This window comes from Aedes aegypti, chromosome 2, assembly GCF_002204515.2.
Source record: "Aedes aegypti strain LVP_AGWG chromosome 2, AaegL5.0 Primary Assembly, whole genome shotgun sequence".
Taxonomy (NCBI): Eukaryota; Metazoa; Arthropoda; class Insecta; order Diptera; family Culicidae; genus Aedes; species Aedes aegypti.
The window spans coordinates 92265439-92289068 of NC_035108.1; the positions used below are offsets into that span (position 1 = coordinate 92265439).

Consider the following 23630-nt stretch of genomic DNA (forward strand, 5'->3'; position numbering starts at 1 on the left):
TTGTGAGAATGCCGGACAACAATCCCGCAAAAATGGTGTTCAACTCAAATCCGGCCAGTACAAGACGAAGGGGAGCGCAACGAGCTAGGTGGTTTGACCAAGTGGAGCAGGATCTTGGAAGTGTGGGGCGATCGAGGAATTGAAGGTTAGCAGCCATGGACCGAGTTAGTTGGCGTAACATTGTGACGCAGGTCATGTCTTGAAGGACGTAGAGCCAGCAAAAGTAAAAGTAAGTAAGCTAAGAACAAATATTCGTATAAAATCGAAAAATAACGCTAGCGTCATTATTTTTTCATCATCTGAAAGCTTTTTACCTTGGTTTTGTGGGAAAAATATGAAAACTTCGAAAACTCATATGTTTGCATTTATTATCGCTTGTGCCACTATAGGAATACATGTGCCTATAGTAGCACTATTTCTAATTTCTGTTCCTATAGTAGCACTAGCATCACGGCGTTGGCAAAATACTAATCAAAACCGTATTTTTACAAAGCTTTTGTATGTTTCCTTGAAAGTGTGGATCAAAAGCTTTCGTTTGATGTAAAAAAGTACATAACTCATTAATTATTTCGTATAATAAAAAAGAGTTTCTCTCAGTAGTGCTACTATAGGAATAATAGGTTAACTATAGGCGCAAGGGATCTCAAATTTTAAGCAAAACTAATTATTTTGACCATTTTTTGAACAAAATCAAGCTGTGTATCAATGGTACTTAGATAAATAGCTCCTGACCTTCATGTCAAAAAATATTTTGAAAAGATTCATAACAAACGGCCGTAAAAAGCCACTAGTGCGACTATAGGGGACTGTCCACTAAGGGAACACTGACCCTACGTTTCAAATTTCCTAATCCTTCGAAAAAATACTGGTAACGCTGTTTTTGAGGGAGCTCGCAGGAGAAATTTGCAAATAGCTGACATTGTTCTTCACAAAACTTGTCGCACAAGTCTTTTTGATAACTATATACAAAATCTCATCTGCAATGTTTCATTCTACACTGAATTGTGGAAACTCCATTCACGTAACATTTTTACGTACCCCCAACCCAGTACGGAAGTGGAGGTTTCAATGTACACAAATATATAGAAATGGGAATTTCAAAGGCGCTGACGTCTCGATTACGGTTCTAGGGACGTAATGATTGTCTTGTTCTGAATCATCTTCTTATTTTTCTGGCGTTAAATCCCTATTGCGATAGAGCCTTCTTCTCAGCTTAGTGTTCCTTTAAAGCACTCCTACAGTTATTACCTAAAAGCTTTCTTTGTCGTTCGACCATATTGTAAATATATGCATGTGGTGTGGTAGGCACGAAAATAATCTATGCCCTGAAAAGTCAAGAAAATTTCCCATACAAACAGATCGTCGACTGGTGGGATTCAAGCCTACAACCCTTAGCTTGGTCTTGCTGAATATGTGTGCGTTTACCGCAACGGCTATCTGCAACTGTTTAACAGCCAGACCATCTGTTCTCATTCTTATCTATTGAATCAAACATTTTCACATGACTGATCAATTCCCTCCGTTTCTCCACAGAATGCTCATCAGCAACATTCGATTTCAACGCACAAGCAATATCAGTCGGAAGCATCTCGGCCACTGCCGTCAATACCGAAATAGCCAGTTACACGGTCAGTAATGTCGAAAAAGTGTCCGTATCGGCCCTGCAAGGATACAATTTGTATCTCGATGCAGTGCTCGAAACTACACAGCAAACCACACGGCTCAATATAAAAACGGACGAAAAATTTGCGGACTTTCTGCTAACTGAAACCATCCCAGAGCTGCGGGCTCAGCTGGATTTCACGTGCTCCTCTTCGACCACAAGAACCATTCGCATCCAGGTGACGATCCGGGAGGAAAACCTGTACGCTCCGACTTTCAAGCCAGAGGAATACGTCATCCAGCTGCCGTTGCCGTTGCCGAAGAACTTCGATCTGACCCAGTTCGTGAACGAGGTAAGTCGCCTGTTTGAAAATGCCGATAGATTAACAAAAGTCAACTTCAATATTTTAGGGAAAAGGCATAATCGCTTACGACTACGATTTGACCGGGAACGAAGTCGATTTCTCAATCGAAAATAACGCTTACTTCCAAGTTGAACAGATACCGGGAGCATCCGGGAAGGAGTTCATAGCAAGACTCCGGACCCTACAAACCCTAACACATATGGAAGCTACCGAATTGAAGATAACTGGAACCGATCGAGGAAACCCGCCTAAGAGCGGGACAGCACAACTGAAGATTTCCGGAGATCCATTGATTCCTTATATTACACCACCCCAATTTGTGGAGTCTCTGTATCGGAGAACGTACAAACGAACGGAAACCTTTGTGCCTGTTGAAGTGGTTCTCAGTGCTGGAACATTCGATGATACCGTCAATTTCGTGCTTAGTGGAGACAATAGAGATTTGTTTACGGTAACGGCGAAATCCGATCATAGCGGAGCTTCCGTGACGCTGAAGTCAGGCGTTACAATCGAGGAAACAACGAACTTCTTGAATGTATTGGTTACTGCTACGAGAGTGGGTGCGGAGATGAACGGTCGAACGGCGATCGTGGTAGAAGTGGAACCAGAAGTGAAGATACTTCCCGCTTTTGAGCAACCTATTTACAGCGGGACGATCGGTCAAGAGAAGGATATAAGTCTAACGAATCCAATAAAATTGGTGGCTGCGACCATTGTAGATGGGGTTCAGGTAACTCTGGACGGAGAAGATGCGGAATTTTTCGTGTTTTCAAACAGTGCAGGAACGATATCGCTACGACCTTCTGAGAAATTGACGGAAGAGGAATTGAATGGGAAATTCTACTTCCACGTAACAGTTAAAGCTAGTAAACCTGGAATTGGTAGTAACGTAGCTATCGTTGTTCTGGAAGTGCTGAAAAAGGATGTTGTAGTTCCTAAATTCGAACAACTGTATTACGAAGGAACCATTACTGAGGAAGGGCTGGCAACGATACCAGAAATAAAGATCATTGCTAGCACTTTTGTAGAAGGGTTGGAATTCAATAGAGCGGGTGAAGCAGATCTTTTCAGTATCTCTCAGGATGGAAATAAACTAACATTGGTTCCGAATAGCATCACTGAAGAAAAACTACGTGATAAGTTTTATCTTATAGAAAAAATTAGCGCCGTTCTAGAGGATCAAGTCGTTGCGGAAACGATAGCTATAATCAAGGTTGTCAGATCGGAGATCATCGTCCCAAAATTTGAAGAGAACCTTGTTCAAGGACAACTCGCTGAAGGAAATCTACAATTGACTCCGATGAAAGTGATTGTTGACCCCAATACTTATAATAGCAACACTGAGGTGGTTCTAAAAGATTCAAGTAACTTGCTAGTGCTGACTCAATCCTCAACCAGAAACGAGTACACCATCGGTTTACGTAGTGGAGCACAGTTGCCCACGACATCACATATTACTGCCATTGTTGAAGCCACCAATCCCAAGTCTGCTACGGTTCATTGCTTTGTGCTGATCGAAGTCATCCGCGAACCACTGATTGCACCAGAATTCGAGAAAGCTCTATACGAAAGCACTATTAACAGCAATGGTGTGCTTCAAGAGCTGATACTCAGGATTAAACCGGAAACTTACGATAACACGATTGTCTGTAGCATACAGGACGCTGATGCGGAGTTCTTCCAGTTGCAGAAGTTGGACAACAACATCCAAATTATACTGAAGGATTCAATATCCGAAGATGCTTTGGAAAATCGCAATAATCTACGCTTTAGTGTTCGAGCTGTGAAACCTTCTTCCCTCGATGCCATTGTTCCGGTAATAGTATTCATCGAAAAGGCGAAAGTTCAAGCACCGCGATTTGAAAAAGCCTTATACAAATCCAACATTCGTCCAGACCTTACGTTGGTTCCTTTCGAGACGATGAAGCTGGAAGATGGCACTGGATCCGAAGGGCTCGAAATTCTGATTACGCAGAATAATTCAGATCTTTTCGCAGTCGAAATAGATCAAGACAGTCACATCACGATAAGTTTGCGAAGAATTTTGACGCCACAAGACGTGGAAGGGCTTGAACGATTCGAATTTGTACTTCAAGTTACGAACCCAGGAGTCGGGTCTGCTTTTGCTACGATTGTCATTGATATTGAACGCAGTCCTGTGATAGAGCCAGAGTTCACGGAAGTTTCGTATCATGGGACATTGCAGGAAGGTGCTCAGGAGATCATTTTCACGGACAAAATCACTCTAAGAGCAGAGACCATTGCGAGTGATGTGCATTATGCCTTGTTAAGCGGTGATCACGCCTTGGTTGAACTTTCCAAGAACGAAGACGCCAGCCTGAAGTTCACGTTGAAGTCTGATGTTACCGTGGATCAGTTGAAGGGTAAGGCCCAACTCAACTTTGTTGTCCAAGCCACAAACCCAGGAAGCTCACCTGCGTCAGCAAGTATAGTTGTCCAAATCGTCCGGCCAGTACGAGCCGTTTTCACCAAGTCTTCATTCAGTGGAGTCCTCACCGAAGGTCAAACCCTCGTAGCATTTTCAGATAAAATAGAACTTGTTGAAGGGACTTTTACGGATGAAACTGCTCTACAGCTAAACGAAGGCGATTCGAATTTGTTCAAGGTTACGGTCAGCTCCGAAAAGATCATCCAGATATCGCTAGGATCCGAAATTCTATGGACTCAAGTTCGGTTTCATCCTTACATAACCTTTAAACTGACAGCTACGAATCCTGGATCGGAACCAAGCTCAACGACCATCCTTATCAACATTGTCAACCACCCAGTGCCCACCCCAGCTTTCACGAAGACCTTCTATCGAGGCTCCCTGCAGAAAGGTGTCCACGAGGTTACTTTCCCTGCAGGTGAAGTCATCACCATCGAATCAGAAACAATCACCTCCACCTTTCTCTTCCGCGTTCTTGACGATGACGATGGCGCGCTATTCGACGTAACTCGCGAAGAGAACAAATTCAAGGTCTCACTGAAGTCCACTGTGGACGAACAGACTATTGAAGGGCGTGACCTCCTTAGCTTTACGATCGAAGCCAACAACGAGTTTGGAGAAACGGATCGAGCTACGGTTATTGTGAGCATTCAGCTAGATGAGATCGTGACTCCAACGTTTTCCAACAATCTATATCGAGGATCAATCAAAGAGCGGACCACCGATGTATCACTCACAACGACGATCGGTTTTCTGGCGGGGACGTCGAGTAGTAATACAGAGGTTGGCCTAGTTGACGGTGAAGCAGACTGGTTTACGGCACGGTACGCAAACTCACAAGTGACGATCGCTGTGAAAAATGAGGACGTAATCGACTGGGATGACATCAACGATCGCAGTTATTTGAGTTTCGCACTACAAGCTACAAATCCGGGAAGTACGGCTGCATCAGCTTTCGTAACCTTGGATATTCAACGGGACGTAATTCCTATGCCTAGGTTCAAGGCATCATCGTTCCAAGGAGTTTTGCTAGAAGGATCAAGTGATGTACAATTTTCGGAAGGAGCGTCGATCGAGTTGATTGACGATAGCTTAGTGGCTGGATTCGAGATCCAGTTGATCGAGTATGACCATGAGCTGTTTGACTTCACTCAGGAAAGACTTCAGATTAAGATCTCGTTGAAGTCTGGGGTTCTTGGAGAAAATCTCAAAGATCGAACTTATCTCCGATTCACTGTCGCAGTGAACAATCCTGGGAGTGAAACAGCGACGGCAAACGTTTTGGTGGATTTGAAATGGAATCAGACTCCCGCGAATACACCTCTCTTTGAAAAGTTCTACTACAAAGGCTCTATCGGCCTGGATCTTCAAATCAAGTTGGAAGACTCGATCCTTATCAAAGAGGAAACGTATACAGCGGATGTGCTGTATGGAATCGTTGAATCCGATAACGATTTACTTGTGGTGGAAAAAAGCAATCGGGAAGTTGTGGTTAAACTGGCAAAAGCAATCACGGAAGATGACTTGAAAGGACTCGAAAGTCTACACGTTACAATCAGAGCGTTCAACGAAATGGAGAAAGAAAGTTTTTGTTTCCTTGTTGTATCATTACCAAGAGAAGGAGAAGGTAAGATCATAACTAATTAACGCAGTATCTTGAGTACTAAGCTTCTTTTTAACGCAGAACCTTGTCGGACACCGACACTCGACTGTACAGAATGCTACGACTGCTCAACGGGAACGCCCTTGGAAGATGTTCCCGTATTCGAGTACGGAAACTACCGTTTCTTCATCAAGTCCGATACGATAGGTCTGATCGGTACTGTTAAGGCTACCGTGAAGGATCCTTTGATACACCTGGAGCATCGAGCTGAAATCGACAATGGTAAGGTTGCGTTGCAAGGTTCAAGATCAATGGATTTCATTCCATAAACCTTTCAATTCCTTAGATTACGTCAGTTCGAGAATAACATTTACTGCTGACGGCATCTTGCGAGTAGATCGAGCTCTACTACCCGGTCAGTATAGCTTAAAAGTTACGGCTTTGAATCCACACGCTCAGAAGCAGTCTTCTGTGAACGTCCTGCTGGACGTCACCCAAGAACAGGAATGTCCAGTAGATCCGGATTCACCAAAGATCACCACCGTTGAGAAGCTTCTGGTCATTAAAACACTTGAAGAGGAATCACCTCACCTTAACATCTTCCCATCTCAACTGAGTACGTGCGAGTACGAACTAGTGGATGAAAAGCCTTATCTTGGCTATAACTATTTTGAAATCGACCCCGAAACACATTGGCTTACATCAAAAAGTTTCGATCGAGAGAACACCACACTCTTCGAAGGAATGACCATACCACAGTTCCAAGTCCGGCTTCATCTGGTTTGCCAGGATCAAGCCCCGGCTCAGTCCCGTCGAACTGAGCGTTCCTTAATCGAGTCCGAAGATTTGAACTACGCTCGGGACGTTACAGTGGTCCAAGTGATAGTGACGGACATCAACGATCACAGCCCAGAATTTGTATTTCCTTCTGGTAGCGAATTCTTCCACATTGGGTTCCCGGTTTCCACAATCGCCTCTGGACTGATGCTTTCCCAGCTGATCACCGTACGAGCAGAAGATGCGGACGAAGGGTTGAACGCGAAGATCCGATACAGTTTGAGAGGCACTCAATCGTATTTCGCAATCGAACCGGAGACTGGATTGGTATACCCCTTAAAGGAATCCATGAAGTCAAGCTCAGTGGTTACGATAACAGTGGTAGCCACCGATCGTGATGGAGCTAGTGACGGAAGAACTGCGGAAGTTCAACTGATCGTACACCAACTAGAAGAGAATCATCTGGTGGCGCTGACCGTTCCCGGGCAGATGGATGATGAGGATGTGATCCGTCAAATCAATTCTAACCAAGAAGGAGTTCAAGTGAAGGTACTGACACAGGCTAGAGTTCCAGAAATCAATGAAAATGCTGACGACAAGTCAACGAGACAGTCTTCCTCCGAAGATAGCGTCCTTCGAATGATCGTTTACGCACTCGCTAACGGAAACATTGTGCAAAGCTCTGATACCATTATGCGGTAGGTAATGCTTGTATGATGTGTAGGTTGTTAAGAATTGATGTAACTATTTCTTTCAGAGTAATCGGATCTTCTTCAGTTTCATCGAGCGTAAGCATAGATTCGTTCAGGAGCGTAGCATGCTCTGAATGCAGTGGACAGCAATCTGATAGCGAAGACAATGTAGGACTCATAGTCGCCACGTCGATTTTGGGAGCGTTGTTCGTGATCTCCGCAGGTATGGCGATCTTCCTTTACCTACGTTACGTGCGGCCACTGAAGGGGACAACGGAAAACCCATCGGACGTGGTCCAGTTGGAGAACGATTTTGATGTTTCACCCCCACCATCGCCTCCAAGGTTGGGAGTTGGGAAACAGATGACGGTCGATGAACCTGAGATGGAGGAACGCAAAGTTTCCATTCAAATTCTGGGCGTCACAGATCAAGGTATGTTATTAGACTGGCCCTCAAACAAAAAAGTTGTAAAACTCAACGGGGCACCCCCTAGATATGAGCCTTAGGGTAAGAGAAACGCTCTCTCAAAATTTCAACTCAATTGGTTGCTCCACCAGCTGGCGCATTCGATTTGAAGTTTGTATGGGATATTCGTCTCAAATATATTGAAAATTGATCCTATGTCACTGTTTCGTTCCGTATACTAATTGTGCACGTTCAAATGAGCCCAGAATGACAAATACACTAGTTGATACTCTAATGAACATAATTGCAGAAGGTTGTATCTGGATTTAATCTCATTTTCATTACTCTTTCAGTTGTTGAAAGTTAGGCTTAGATCAGCACTCCCGTACAGTCACTTATATGCATGCGACATGTGCCTCAGCTCGCCCAGCGTCATAGGTGGCTATGATGCGTTTAGTGGCTACCTCCAAGCTATGTTGAAGAAATACAAGCAGTATTGCATGATATACTTCAGATGGTTAAAACACAAACTTTATTAATTTTGATCATGGTACAATCTTCTACAATATTCTTCGCTATTACATCAAGTAGTGTTTTTGACATTCTGGGTCCAATTGAACGCGATCATTAATTTTACTGAACCAAACAGTAGATGATGTGCTGTTGCTCATATGTTTGAGCTGAGAATCCCATATTAACTTCAATTCAAATGCGCCAGCTCATGGAACGACCAAATGAGCTGAATTTTTCAGAAAGGCTTCCTCTTACCCCAAGAAATAATCCTGGGGGATGCCCCGTGGAATCATACAACTTTATTTTTCTCCCATACTGAGCTGGGCCAGTCCAAGTCCAAGTCCAAGTCCAAGTCCAAGTCCAAGTCCAAGTCCAAGTCCAAATCCAAGTCCAAGTCCAAGTCCAAGTCCAAGTCCAAGTCCAAGTCCAAGTCCAAGTCCAAGTCCAAGTCCAAGTCCAAGTCCAAGTCCAAGTCCAAGTCCAAGTCCAAGTCCAAGTCCAAGTCCAAGTCCAAGTCCAAGTCCAAGTCCAAGTCCAAGTCCACGTCCAAGTCCGCGTCCAAGTCCGCGAACAAATCCGTGACCAAGTCCGTGTCAAAGTCCGTGTCAAAGTCCGTGACCAAGTCCGCGTCCAAGTCCGCGTCCAAGTCCGCGTCCAAGTCCGCGTCCAAGTCCGCGTCCAAGTCCGCGTCCAAGTCCGCGAACAAGTCCGTGACCAAGTCCGCGTCGAAGTCCGTGACCAAGTTCGTGACCAAGTCCGCGTCCAAGTCCGCGTCCAAGTCCGCGTCCAAGTCCACGTCCAAGTCCGCGTCCAAGTCCGCGTCCAAGTCCGCGTCCAAGTCCGCGTCCAAGTCCGCGTCCAAGTTCGCGTCCAAGTCCGCGTCCAAGTCCGCGTCCAAATCCAAGTCCAAGTCAAAGTCCAAGTCCGCAACTAAGTCCGCGTCCAAGTCCGCATCCAAGTCTGCGTTCAAGTCCAAGCCCAAGTCCAAGTCCAGATAGTTATTACCCTTTTCCTCACTTTCAGAATCGGAAGACGGCAGGCTACCCAGGTCCCGCCTAGCCCAATCTCTGGACGATCACCTCGAACGAGGAGGCGAGTTCGGTACCATATCCTCACGGGGCACCATCGAAGATTCGTCATCGCTGTCCTCAGTGAACGAACCTCGAAACGTTAAGTTCAACGAAATGGTTGAACGAATAGAAGTCGTTGAGCACCACATAGATGATCAACGGCACCGGGTGGATCTGGCTGATGACGACTCGGTCTACAGCGAGCGGATGTAGAGTTGTTAGGTTTATTATATCACAAGTACATTTTTATTAATAAAATCTTTGTTCAGTACTAACGCTATAAAACTTCAATCCGCTCGACATCTTCGCTGAATCGTATTGATTTCCTCCGTTCGCGAGCTTCGTTGGTGGGAGGATTCCCGGACGGAGCATCGTTGGTCTCGCCATTTTCATCATCTTCATCAATGATCATCATATCAGACAGAGATCTAACCAACCGGTTAGACCGGGAGACACTGTCGGTGGTATCTACAAGAATAAGCTTGATAAGTTCAGATCCATGAAAACCTGCACATCGAATCTTACAATCTACGGTTACACCATCAAGACCCCTTCGCTTCGCAGGTGGCGTAGATCCCGCATTATGGTACGGGTTTTCGAACAGTTCATTATCCGAGTGAATGCTTTGATCCTGCGATTGAGAAGAGGTTTCCAGCATACGCCACTTGAACCAAAAGTAAGCGCATAGTGCACTGGAGGCGACAAACATTACTATGAAAACCGACATCACTATGATGTAAGGATACACGGTACACTCGTCTTCTCCGTGGGTATTGGGCTGTTTGTTTGGCAAGCTTGGTTCTTCCAAATCTGTTACCGATACGTCAACGAAAGGCTCCATTTTCCTGAAAATATGTGAAACTTGTTGAAATTAATAGGTCCAGGTCTTCTATGAGACACATGGTTGAGGGGAGTTGTAGGAATCCGCGTTAGGGCTTAAGCGATTTCATCAACTTGAAGGTGTTGTTGAATATCTCGTATGCGGTAAGAGATAGCACAGCATTGTCTTCGGCAAAGTTCTAGTTTTACGTACGATCTATATTTAAGAGTTGAGGATCATTCTTTTAGTTGAAAACTTGGGTGGTAATGTTGAACTTCCTTACATGCGTTACATGTACGTTATGGGATATGTTCTTCTTCTTCTTGGCATTTTACGTCCTCACTGGGACAGAGCCTGCTACTCAGCAGTGTTCTTATGAGCACTTTCACAGTTATTAACTGAGAGCTTTCTATGCCAAAGTTGCCATTTATGCATACGTATATTATGTGGCAGGTACGATGATACTCTATGCCCAGGGAAGTCAAGGAAATTTCCATTACGAAAAGATTCTGGACCGACCGGGAATCGAACCCAGACACCTTCAGCATGGCTTTGCTTTGTAGCCGCGGACTCTAACCACTCAGCTAAGGAAGGTCCCTATGGGATATGTACGCAACCTTTTCAACATATAACATATTGATCCTGACTATTTGGAACGTTGGTGTCTTCGGCATATTTTTTCAGTAGACTAAGAGCTGACACACAAATTTTTGATCATATACAGTATTGGACAAAACATTTGCAACTTTTTCGATTTTCCATACAAAATGACCAACTTTGGTAAGCTATATCTCGGTTATTTATGGACCGATTTGAATGAAATTTTTGCATAAGATCAAACATTACTTGAATTTCAACATATATTTTTGGGTGATTTTTCCAATCACAAGTTTAAGAGCAGTAACGGTTTGACTGAAGTGAATTTTTTGACGATTTTTTATAAATGTCATAACTAAACACGTTGAAGAAATAGCTTCATGGTATCTTCTGCAAAGTTGTAGATTTTAACAAGATGATCAAGTTTGCTGAAGACAGTTTTTGTGTAGGGCTATCAGATTTTAAGATAAATAGTTTTGAATTTTTCGTCGAAAATTACACTTTAGTTAAACCGTTATTACTTATAAACTCATGATTGGAAAAATTATTCAAAAATATATGTTAAAATTCAAGTTATAACTGATGTTCTTTGAAAATTTCATTCGAATCGGTCCATAAATACCGTGGTGCATCAATACCCGGACGCTTAAGTCGACCCAAACCTTCAAACTCTGATATGAGTGAGTTGTTTTAGAAAATCCTTAATGCACTATTGTTTTAATTATTATTTCAAGCAAGATCTTCACGAAAATGATGAAATTTTTGGTAAAAACCAGGATTTTAACATGAAAATCATTCAAATATTAGAGCATGTCTTGTTTATAAATCCGGACACCTGAGGCAAACGATGTCTCTAAATCCGGACACTTTTGAATCAAAATCCGGACATCTGTGCAATAGCATGCAATATTCGTTTAATTTTAATGAAAAGCGTATCAACACACAATAAAATGTTAACATTTAATAAACTTGATGTCTGCGTTAGCCCTACAATGTTAAAAACATAACACGCTCGTAATATTAGTGGTTACATTACCTGAGTCTAAGTGCTTGTTGCTTGAACTACATTCGATGTGGCTCGTCGAACTGTTATTATGAAAGCAATACACGATTTTTTTCACAATCAATAGAACACCGATAACTCACTACGCTTTCCATTGATATTTTTCAAGTTTTCTAGTATTTCTTCTTTCCTGAAACTCACTTACACTAGTTAAACGTGGGTCTTTTAGATAATGTCCGGGTCTTTGAACATTGGCTCGTATTCCCGGACAGTCTCTTTATGCACCGATAAATATGTATTTCCAACTAATTTAACAACAGGGGAGTTATCAAACTTTTAAAACATCTCTTCTTTAACACTTATGGTTGAAACTTTCTATAAAAATATAGTTCACAAGCTTTTTATTCAAGCAAACGATGTTCGCGCGTTTACCGATCGTTTGACCTGAGTTAAAGTTGAACCGCGGCGAAATGACGTCCGACACGAACAAACTATTTGTTTTTAATTTTGTTAATTATTTGTCGATGATAACTAGATTAAAATATATGTTAACTGATGAGCATTGTTACTAATAAAGGGAGTAAATGAAAATTTAACGTATTATCACTTAATTTTTACTCCAATTTATGCATATAATCAAAGTGTCCGGATATTGGTACCGTCCGGATTATGATTCACCACGGTATCTGAGATCTAGCTTACCAAAGTTGGTCATTTTGTATGGAAAATCGAAAAAGTTGCAAATGTTTTGTCCAATACTGTATTATAGCTTGATGTGTCTCTTAAATAAATTCGACGGTCAGTGACATTACGTGGTAACAAATTTTCAAAATTAACAGGCCTAGAGGATCATCGACGGATTTGGAACACTCCAAAATATTCACTTTTGTAGTGTGTGACAACCCAGAAGCGGCGGATGATCTGGTTACATGCGACAAATGGTGGCATTTTACGTGTGCTGGGGTAAGCGAGTCAATTTCAAGCCGTAACTGGATCTGCCCGAGGTGCCGCTTACCCTCCATTCCGGCTTCATTAAGGTCGATAACTTCTATCAAAAGAACAAATTTGCAGCGAAAACGCTTGCCAGAACAGTTGGAATTGAAAAAAAAAAAAGAATTGGAGCTGATAAGGAAGCAATTGCAGAAAAAACAATCCCAGGATATGTATCAGCTGGAAGAGTCGCTTGTGGGGGATGATACTGATAACCGTAGCATCCCGAGCAGAAGAAAACAACTACTGAATACCAAATTGAGGTATTCCATACCAGATAATTTCCAATACTTACAACCTGAATGAGGTATGAATGAGCCCTGCATAAGAGGTGAAATACCTCAAATAATACCTGCTGCATATTCTACAAATGCCAAGTTGATAATAAGATCAGGTATTGTAATTCCTAAATAATACATGATGTATTTTCATATAAAAGTGAAATTTTTCAATTGTAGTTTAATACCTCCAGCAGTCCTCAATAGCTATCGAATACCAAAATGAAGTATTTTTAATAGTCTTAAACATTTTTTCCAATACCATTATAATACCAAAATAAGGTATTGACAACTGACAATACCTAATTATGGTATGATACCAAAATATGGTATGCATAAGTTATTGCCAGTTATTTTTTCCTTCTCGGGGTCCGAAGCCGCGTAATCGAGATCGAAGCTCGTGATAAGCAGGTCAAAGCATGGGTTTAAAAGTACATATTCAAACCCTGAATAACAACCCGCTAATCCACTCATCGGATCTTTAAATCTGTCAGTTAGCCCATAATGGCATCGATATTTCGACCAATAAAGTGGAACATGTTCCTGATTCACTTCAGCTTCGCATCGTCACTGAGCCTGCTAGCGAGGTCGGTAAAGCGTTTGCTGACAATTCTGTTCTACGTACTCTGCAACAGCTGGCTGAGTGAGGACGAATCTAAAAGAAGTAGTATAACAGCGTTAGCGTAGTTACGGTATACTTCGTAGATTGGATACTAGCAACATTCATGTTTCTTTTTAATAATCTCATCCTGACTACTTTCAAGAACAAGGCAGGGGAGTATACCTTGTTCAAATCATAAACAAGAAAACTAAAAGCATGAATATCGCTATTCCCGGCCACGCCCATCTTTACCGTAACTTGGGATAGGGGAAGGAAATGTTGATGTAGCACTTACTTAATGAGAGGCCACCGACTCAGCGACACCCTCATAAGTGCTACGGAGTTGGAGGTTGGGGAAGGTATATTGTCAGGATTCGCCTAGAAAGCTGGCGATAGACCATAAATATTTGTTGTTTAAGCGTTTTCAAATTAATCTTTTGAATGCCGGCAATCAAAAGAGAAAACAATAGCTTATTTATAGTATAAATAGTATTTCGCGAAATGCTTGTCGATTGTGCAGTAATATTTTTGCTCAATAACCAGTAAAAAGCAAAACCGATCCCTCCAGGGTCATCGGATTGTATAAAACAACGATACGCGTAAAAAAAAAAAATCTCCGGCGACAAAAACACGCGCGAAACCGTGAGCTAAATCTATCTGACGACGCAAAACCGAACTGTCCTGCTTGGGCTTCACGAAGCACTACCCAGCAAGACGCTCCAAAACAGGAAAAAAAAAACAAAAAAAAAATCTCCAGCGACGAAAACACGCGCGAAACCGTGAGCTAAATCTATCGGACGACGCAAAACCGAACTGTCCTGCTTGGGCTTCACGAAGCACTACCCAGCAAGACGCTCCAAAACAGGAAAAAAAAATCTCCGGCGACGAAAACATGCGCGAAACCGTAAGCCAAATCTATCGGACGACGCAAAACCGAACTGTCCTGCTTGGGCTTCACGAAGCACTACCCAGCAAGACGCTCCAAAACAGGAAAAAAAAATCTCCGGCGACGAAAACATGCGCGAAACCGTGAGCCAAATCTATCGGACGACGCAAAACCGAACTGTCCTGCTTGGGCTTCACGAAGCACTACCCAGCAAGACGCTCCAAAACAGGAAAAAAAAATCTCCGGCGACGAAAAAATGCGCGAAACCGTGAGCCAAATCTATCGGACGACGCAAAACCGAACTATCCTGCTTGGGCTTCACGAAGCACTACCCAGCAAGACGCTCCAAAACAGGAAAAAAAAATCTCCGGCGACGAAAACATGCGCGAAACCGTAAGCCAAATCTATCGGACGACGCAAAACCGAACTGTCCTGCTTGGGCTTCACGAAGCACAACCCAGCAAGACGCTCCAAAACAGGAAAAAAAAATCTCCGGCGACGAAAACATGCGCGAAACCGTGAGCCAAATCTATCGGACGACGCAAAACCGAACTGTCCTGCTTGGGCTTCACGAAGCACTACCCAGCAAGACGCTCCAAAACAGGAAAAAAAAATCTCCGGCGACGAAAACATGCGCGAAACCGTGAGCCAAATCTATCGGACGACGCAAAACCGAACTGTCCTGCTTGGGCTTCACGAAGCACTACCCAGCAAGACGCTCCAAAACAGGAAAAAAAAATCTCCGGCGACGAAAACATGCGCGAAACCGTGAGCCAAATCTATCGGACGACGCAAAACCGAACTGTCCTGCTTGGGCTTCACGAAGCACTACCCAGCAAGACGCTCCAAAACAGGAAAAAAAAATCTCCGGCGACGAAAACATGCGCGAAACCGTAAGCCAAATCTATCGGACGACGCAAAACCGAACTGTCCTGCTTGGGCTTCACGAAGCACTACCCAGCAAGACGCTCCAAAACAGGAAAAAAAAATCTCCGGCGACGAAAACATGCGCGAAACCGTGAGCCAAATCTATCGGACGACGCAAAACCGAACTGTCCTGCTTGGGCTTCACGAAGCACTACCCAGCAAGACGCTCCAAAACAGGAAAAAAAATCTCCGGCGACGAAAACATGCGCGAAACCGTGAGCCAAATCTATCGGACGACGCAAAACCGAACTGTCCTGCTTGGGCTTCACGAAGCACTACCCAGCAAGACGCTCCAAAACAGGAAAAAAAAATCTTTGGCGACGAAAACATGCGCGAAACCGTGAGCTATATCTATCGGACGACGCAAAACCGAACTGTCCTGCTTGGGCTTCACGAAGCACTACCCAGCAAGACGCTCCAAAACAGGAAAAAAATCTCCGGCGACGAAAACATGCGCGAAACCGTGAGCCAAATCTATCGGACGACGCAAAACCGAACTGTCCTGCTTGGGCTTCACGAAGCACTACCCAGCAAGACGCTCCAAAACAGGAAAAAAAAAATCTCCGGCGACGAAAACATGCGCGAAACCGTGAGCTAAATCTATCGGACGACGCAAAACCGAACTGTCCTGCTTGGGCTTCACGAAGCACTACTCCTTCACGAAGCACTACTCGAATCTAAAAGAAGTAGTATAACAGGCCCACAAATTCGCTTCGCCCTTAAGGTGAAACAGTTTGGAATCAACTTCTAAGATTGCACTAAAACTTCAAAGCAAACTGCACTTTTTATTTTGGCTTTGTGCACTAACAGAAAGCTTAAAATCAGAAGATCAGGAACATTTGCCAACTATTCCTCCAATTTGGTGCCTTTGAAAACGTGAGTAAGTGGAGAAGTCGGCCATTGTGACGGCCATCTTTGCATTCCGAGATGTTTCATCATAAGCAAAATACTGTGATGCCACCGTTGATCGAATCAACACTGATTGAGCAGACGCGATTCAGACACGGGCACTCAATTCATCCACCACTTAACAGCACTCTGCCGACGAGTCGACATTACGAATCGGATGCCCATGCTACTCGTTTCTACACTTCACCTTGCGAAAATCCCCGGCAAGGCTCTCCCGAAAACGGTGCTTTTCCAAGAACCTCCGAAAACGTCAGTGGTAACATGAAACACGGCGATAGTTCTTTTGCAATTCGAATTCCGACCCCGGTGCGACAAGTTTTGTACGGCTACCGAATCCAGCTGTTCCCGCTAAGAACTTCAACCTCCGCACGGGCTTTCTCAACAGACAACCCCCAGCGTTGAATCCGGAACAAAACAACTTACGACGGCCTTTCCCCAAACAACTAGCATCTAGGCAAGTCATGCTGCGAGATCTCCAGGACTTTTCTTGGGAATCCAGAGGAATGGCCGAGCAGTTTCCACAATTCCTCAGTAGCGTGTGGGTTCAACGATATTGAAAACCTTGCCCATTTGCAGCGATGTTCTACTATCGCATGAGTCAGCACCTAACGTGATAAACACTTTGCAAATATTGTACAGTCGTCAGGAGGTCTTCTTCTTCTTCTTCTTTCTGGCGTTACGTCCCAACTGGGACAAAGCCTGCTTCTCAGATTAGTGTTCTTATGAGCACTTCCACAGTTATTAACTGAGAGCTTTCTTTGCCGATTGACCATTTTTGCATGTGTATATCGTGTGGCAGGTACGATGATACTCTATGCCCTGGGAATCGAGAAAATTTCCTTTACGAAAAGATCCTCGACCAGTGGGATTCGAACCCACGACCCTCAGCATGGTCATGCTGAACAGCTGCGCGTTTACCGCTACGGCTATCTGGGCCCCGTCAGGAGGTCATCATAAACAAATTGATCCAATCCGTACCACGGTGCCCCGACAGACCGTTATTATGTAAAAAAATTGTCCATCAAATCTCAACAGGGCTCGATTCCTGAGGTCATACTGCACCTCTGGGCCAAATTTTAAAAAAATCCCTAGGAGGAATCTCGAGAAATCTTGATTTGAAGTTTTTTACTTAAAAATTCAATATAATCCATATTAAAATTTTGCAATAGCACTGAAAATCCGACAAAAACGCTCAAAAAGTTGGCCAAACTGTGCTTAACTAGTATACAATTGTTACCGTTGTTACAATTAGAAATATTTACAACTGGCTTAACTTACCAGAATGACTTAAGTATATTTTTACATGGCTTAAACCAGTAAGTTTAGTTTAATAGAATGATATTTTAGAAATAAATGTCGATATACAATTGATGTCACGTTCGATAAAGGTGAAACATTCAATGCAGAATATTATTAATTCACAGCTTATTTTACGACTTTCATACTAAGTAACCAGCCCACCAAAGTCTTACGTATTTATTTTGCATAATAAAAATTACGTTTTGTACATCTGGTACTCTGCCCAAAACTGCAAAACAGTCACATTCGACATTTTTGACAAAATGGAGTTAATACCATGGAAAGTCATTAAATGATAAATACTTTCGATCAACTTACTGAAATCTGTGAGATTGTTCTATAAAATTCGAAAAAAAATACCAAGTTGTTTTGTCACATTGCTAATAATAACCGCATAACAGTCACATTGAGATTATAAATGAGCCTCGTAATGTGATAGCAATGAAATTTTTATCAGAATTATTTTCTGACAATTCACCTTGTATGCGATATGAGTTGTAATATCAGCCTCAAATAAATATTTTTGAGTTCCTGGTAATTTTTAGAAATTTTAGTTTCCTCCCATACTGCCATAAAATGCACACTTAGTATTCCATTTACTCAATGCCTACTTTTGTCGAATGTTACAAATATGCAGTTATGGGTAGTTACTACTCTTGATGTTTACGTCAAGTTTTCCACTGAGTATTGCCCTCAGCACATTACATAAAAATGATTTGTTCAACATGCTCAGCCACAACAGGATTATAACTACACGAGAAACATATGACAATATGGTCGGTGTTCAGACTGACTGGACTAAGTGTTTTTTAATGGTTTCAGGAAAACGTTGGGGTACACGTTGGGCATTCGGTATAAATATAATAAAATATGTGCATTGTTTGCTATAAGAATGGAACTATCTATTTGAAGAAACATCAATAGAATTGTAAATATTGTAATTGTTGGAGTCCTAGACTTATCTTTGCAAGGCCAAAATGTCATCTAGTCAGACACCGACCATATGTAGCAAGTGTTTGACGATTAACAACTTCAAACAAATTCCCAATAAGTACTATTAACCCTAGTAGCACTCATGTTATAATTGAGGTATTATAACTCCTATATAACCAGATCTGGTCGGGTAAGTATCAACTTGACTAGGACTTTCACTCTATATGCCTGCAACCTTCCACTTCGTTTTATTTTTTTTCAGGATTCATCGTCAATCTGTTTATTGACTTCTAAGTCGCGTTCGACTCAGTAACAAAAAAATTGTGTTGCAGGTAATATCAAAGACTTAAAAATAAGACTTTAAGCTGATTAAGCTGACAAATACAATCAGGTGTAAGAATTATAGACGAGGAGCTTTTTTTGGAAAATTACATGGAATAAGAAGAGATGAGTTTCTGCATTTACTGTTCAATATTGCGTTTTGTCGCATATACTCCTTGATTTTGCAGACCACTTCATTGGAATCGATCGCAGTTCAGTAAAGAAGGGTTTCACTTTTTCAAAGATGGGCAACTAGAATAAGCTTGTAATGCCATTTACTCTACCCAAACGTATATGGTTGCATGTAGAGAAAGAAGCAGGTTCAGATGTGTTGGTGCTGAAGCAGTGCTTCATTGAGATGTGGATGAATCCCAGTGAACACACGATCGTACATAATAAAATATAAGATTACAAATGTGGAGGCTATATACGTACATATTGCATGCAGTCTAATGACGCATGTATGTATATCGCCTCCACATCTGAACTCTTATGCGCTATCGTATACGAGTTTGTGTTTACTGGGAATTTGTTGAAGAGTCATATAACAATTGTGACGTATGATAATAATGTTTCCCTTGGAGTAAAAACACGCTACTTTGTGGATTACGTAGCCAGCTAGGGTAAACTTGCAAAAGAAAAGACATTTCTAAACTGTTGCTTGATAAATGCTTAGCTGACTTCATAGATCCATTATTTCATTGACAACTTCGCCAAAACACCTCGCGATCCTTTATTGTACAACACTGAAAAGTTTTTCGAAAATCAAATCAGTTTTCAATAATATCGATAACAATAATAACAACGATGAATGCTAGCATGCCTAAAAGAAACATGTCATGTATAAAACACTTATTCTTGGCTCCCTTAGCACATTTAATTGAGAACAGGAGCGAAAACTATTAAGTGAATAAAATAGGCAAACTTCAGTGAGCTGGTCATTTAGTGAGAATGCCGGAAGAAAATGTTGCATCAATCAGGTGAAGCTCAGCGACCCCGTGGAAGACATCGGCGTATTATCATTCTGTTTTTGACTTGAGTGTACCAGAGCAACCAAATCATTCAAAATTTGAAACAACCGGTAATACTAGCTCTAGTTGACTATAAAAGTATTCACATGACTTATGTGCTAACTATTATTGTGCAACATGTATTCTCAGATCCTTTTTTTAATAACAACATTGTTAATTATTGATTTATTTGGTTTACTTTTTAATCGGTTTAATATGGAAAACAACAATCAATGAAATTTAAACCAGTAAACTATTAAAAACAAGTTAAATCGAAGCCAAACATTAAATTTTCAAGATCACGAATCTGGAAAACCAACCATCCGTTTATGCTGAAAACCTAATCGACTGGTCACTAGCTGGTCGTGACCAATCGATTAAATCCTCAGTTAAAACGGGTATTCGGTTCTCCAGATTTGTGCTCTTGAAAATTAGAAGTTTGGCTTCGATTTAACTTATTTTATCATTCATCTTCACCTTAAGGAGTGGAATAAGTTAAGCCAGTTGTAAATATTTCTAATTTTAACAACGGTAACAATTGTATACTAGTTGAGAAAAGTTTGGCCAACTTTTTGAGCGTTTTTGTCGGTTTTTCAGTGTTATTGCAAAATTTTAATATGAATTATATTGAATTTTTAAGTAAAAACTTCAAATCAAGATTTCTCGAGATTCCTCCTAGGGATTTTTTTTAAAAATTGGTCCAGAGGTGCAGAATGACCTCAGGAATCGAGCCCTGTGCTCAGATTTGATGGACATTTTTTTTACATAATAACGGTCTGTCGGGGCACCGTGCGTACGTGAAACACCTGCGGCAAAGCCTGAGAAGTTGCATTCACTGATCGATTTGGGGATTTTGATTAGAAATCTGACGTAGCATCTCAGCTTAGCGGGGCAACTAGCACACTTGCCAAACCCAGCGCCTCTTCAAGAATTGGTGGAAAAATTGCCGGCAAATGTAAAGCTGCAGTGGATCCATCATCTGACATACGAACCAGAAGCGAGTTTGAGGACCTGCATTAACTTCATGGGGGCAGTTGTTAAGTTGGTCAGCAAGGTGGTGATCTACACGGGGGCTCAACAAGCCAGGAGCGAAAAGCCCTGAAATAAATATCAAAGCTTCGTCAACGCTCATTTCGAGGATAGTAGTGGCAGCACTCCATCGGGAGAAAATTGTTAAGTCGATAAACCGTGCTTATTTTGCGACAAAGTCGGCCACCGTCCGAAAAGCTGCCCAAATTCCAGCAACTCTCGATCAACGATCGGTGGAAAACGTTTAATTTTCGAAGTTGTATCGCAGTTGCCTCAACCCTCACGATCGCCGCCCTTGCAGAGTGTCCAGTCGATGTGGAATTGTGAGTTCCGTCATCATCAACTGCTACCAGTTTGTCCTCTTCCGAATCGTTCTCGTGACATTGTGCGGAAAATCCAAGTCAGTAAACGCGTTCGTTCTCTTAGACGAGTGATCTTCTGCGACGTTTATCGAGCAGAGTCTGGTTCAAAAGCTGGGAGTAAAAGGGCTGTGCCTCGGGTGGACCGGCAACATGACGAGAGGCGAGAACGAGTCACAAATTGTGTCGCTGGAAGTGTCGGACGTGCAACAAAACAAGAAATGCATGTTGATGACTACTTAGTTAGTTATGAGTCAACCGACGAAGCGAAATCAGTGGCGAGCGAAGTAAGGTGGATTCACTCGAAAGGAGGCTTGGAGCTGCGGAACTGGCCTCTAACCAAAAGGCTGTCCTAGAACATCTACAGTAGCATCCGATGCTATCGACCAAGGATCTCGCTATGCAGGCTGACTCATAACGTGTGCTGGGAATTCTGTGGCACACTGCAGACGATGTTCTACGGGTTTTGACATCCTTTCGCGAGGAAATCATCACACTGATCGATGCGAGTGCAAAGCCACCCGAGGAGGAACAAATAACTCCCCAATAACTTATGCATACCATATTTTGGTATCATACCATAATTAGGTATTATTCAGTTGTCAATACCTCATTTTGGTATTATAATGGTATTTGAAAAACAATTAAAAATACTTCATTTTGATATTCGATAGCTATTGAAGACTGCTGGAGGTATTGACAAATTTCACTTTTATATGAAAATCCATCAAGTATTATTTAGGTATTGCAATACCTGATCTAGTTATCAGTTTGGTATTTGTAGAATATGCATAAGGTATTATTTGAGGTATTTTACCTCTTATGCAGGGCTCATTCATACCTCATTCAGGTTGTAAGTATTGGAAATTGTCTGGTATGGAATACCTCAATTTGGTATTCAGTAGTTATTTTCTTCTGCTCGGGCAACCATGCCGCAAGTCCTAAAATGTGTAATGAGTCTGTTAGACCCCGTAAGGCAGCTGGCATTTTCGCGTCATCAGGTTGGACGAAACAGCACTTTAGAATCGACCAAAACGAAGGTTGCTCCGCTCAATCGATACGAAAAGATTCCTGGAGTTGATGGCAGCAGTTCTGGGAGTACGTTTACTTTCATTCGTGAAGGAGAATCAAACGCTGCGTCTACTGGTCTGGACACGCAAGTTACGTTAACCTGAATCCAGTCAGAGCATCGACGATACCGACCATTTGTAGCCTGCCGTGTTGGAGAGATTCTATCGACGACCAGTGTTAAACAGTGGAGATACGCTCCAAGCAAACTCAACGTCTCTGATGATGCCACTAAGTAGGGTTAAAAGCCGTGTCAAATCGATGGTTGAGCGGTCCACCATTCCGTCAACAGTCAGAGAGGATGTGGCCCGCGCAAGGAAAGAGAATTTCAAATAACGACGAGGTCTCCAAAGCTGTTACATGCATCAGGATGTACTAGTTCTAAACAATCCGTTCACCTTCACACGGTTCTCCAAATTCAATCGGCTTTTGAGGACAACAGCCTACGTAGTTTAGTTCATCCGTAGACTGAAACGCTCTGGAACCGGCCGAAAACGCCGTAACTTTACAGCAGGATTGCTAATCTGGAAATTGGTTCAGTCTGAAGCTTATCGGCAAGACGTAGTCGTCCTTTCGAAAAAAAAGGAGCTAGTTGACTGTGCTGTGGAATCTAACTCCTACGTTCGACGACAATGAAATTCTTCGTCAAAAGGGCCGCATTTCCTACTCAAGTTTCCTGTAATATTGCCAAAGAAATACTATGTTACTCATTTTTTTATTTTTTTTTTTTTATTTTTTTTTAAGGCACTCCGTGCTCGTGGCCACTACTGTGCCGGAATCAGTTTATCTGCATCTTCCTTACCGATACAGTTCTATTTTTAACTAATCTATATTTACATCTGCTTTCACTCTCTTCTGCTCTTTTGCTTGGATGTGTTCCCCTAAGCACGGTCCTCCGTGCGGCGTCTTCTGGTGGCTGGACGGGTTATTTTTTGGAGGGGCTGAGAATTGAATCCATGACCTTCCGCTTATGAAGCGAAATATGTTACTCATCTTATCCTTGACAATTGTCTCAGGAGGCTGCTAAACGCCAACTTTTAACGGTAGACAATGAAGTGAGTCAACGTTACTACATTCCTCGGCTACGTCCCACATATCAAAGTGTAGCTAGCCGCTGCCAATG

The 23630-nt window shown here is 42.4% G+C and overlaps 2 protein-coding genes across 2 annotated transcripts in view; one reads left to right on the forward strand and one right to left on the reverse strand.

The window, feature by feature from the left end:
• LOC5572744 overlaps positions 1–9762 on the forward strand; it is a 26144-nt gene extending 16382 nt beyond the window's left edge. Inside the window, exons 2-7 of the mRNA XM_021841534.1 lie at positions 1534–1955; positions 2014–6043; positions 6101–6301; positions 6366–7494; positions 7554–7921; positions 9431–9762. Of these exons, the coding sequence (XP_021697226.1) occupies positions 1534–1955; positions 2014–6043; positions 6101–6301; positions 6366–7494; positions 7554–7921; positions 9431–9690 (6410 nt within the window). The 3' untranslated portion in view covers positions 9691–9762. The remainder of the gene's footprint in view (positions 1–1533; positions 1956–2013; positions 6044–6100; positions 6302–6365; positions 7495–7553; positions 7922–9430) is intronic.
• The window catches only part of LOC5574702 (protocadherin Fat 3), a 26542-nt gene continuing 12612 nt past the window's right edge, over positions 9701–23630 (reverse strand). The window contains exons 3-4 of the mRNA XM_021841535.1: positions 10003–10322; positions 9701–9945 (exon numbers count right to left, since the gene is read on the reverse strand). Of these exons, the coding sequence (XP_021697227.1) occupies positions 9755–9945; positions 10003–10322 (511 nt within the window). The 3' untranslated portion in view covers positions 9701–9754. The remainder of the gene's footprint in view (positions 9946–10002; positions 10323–23630) is intronic.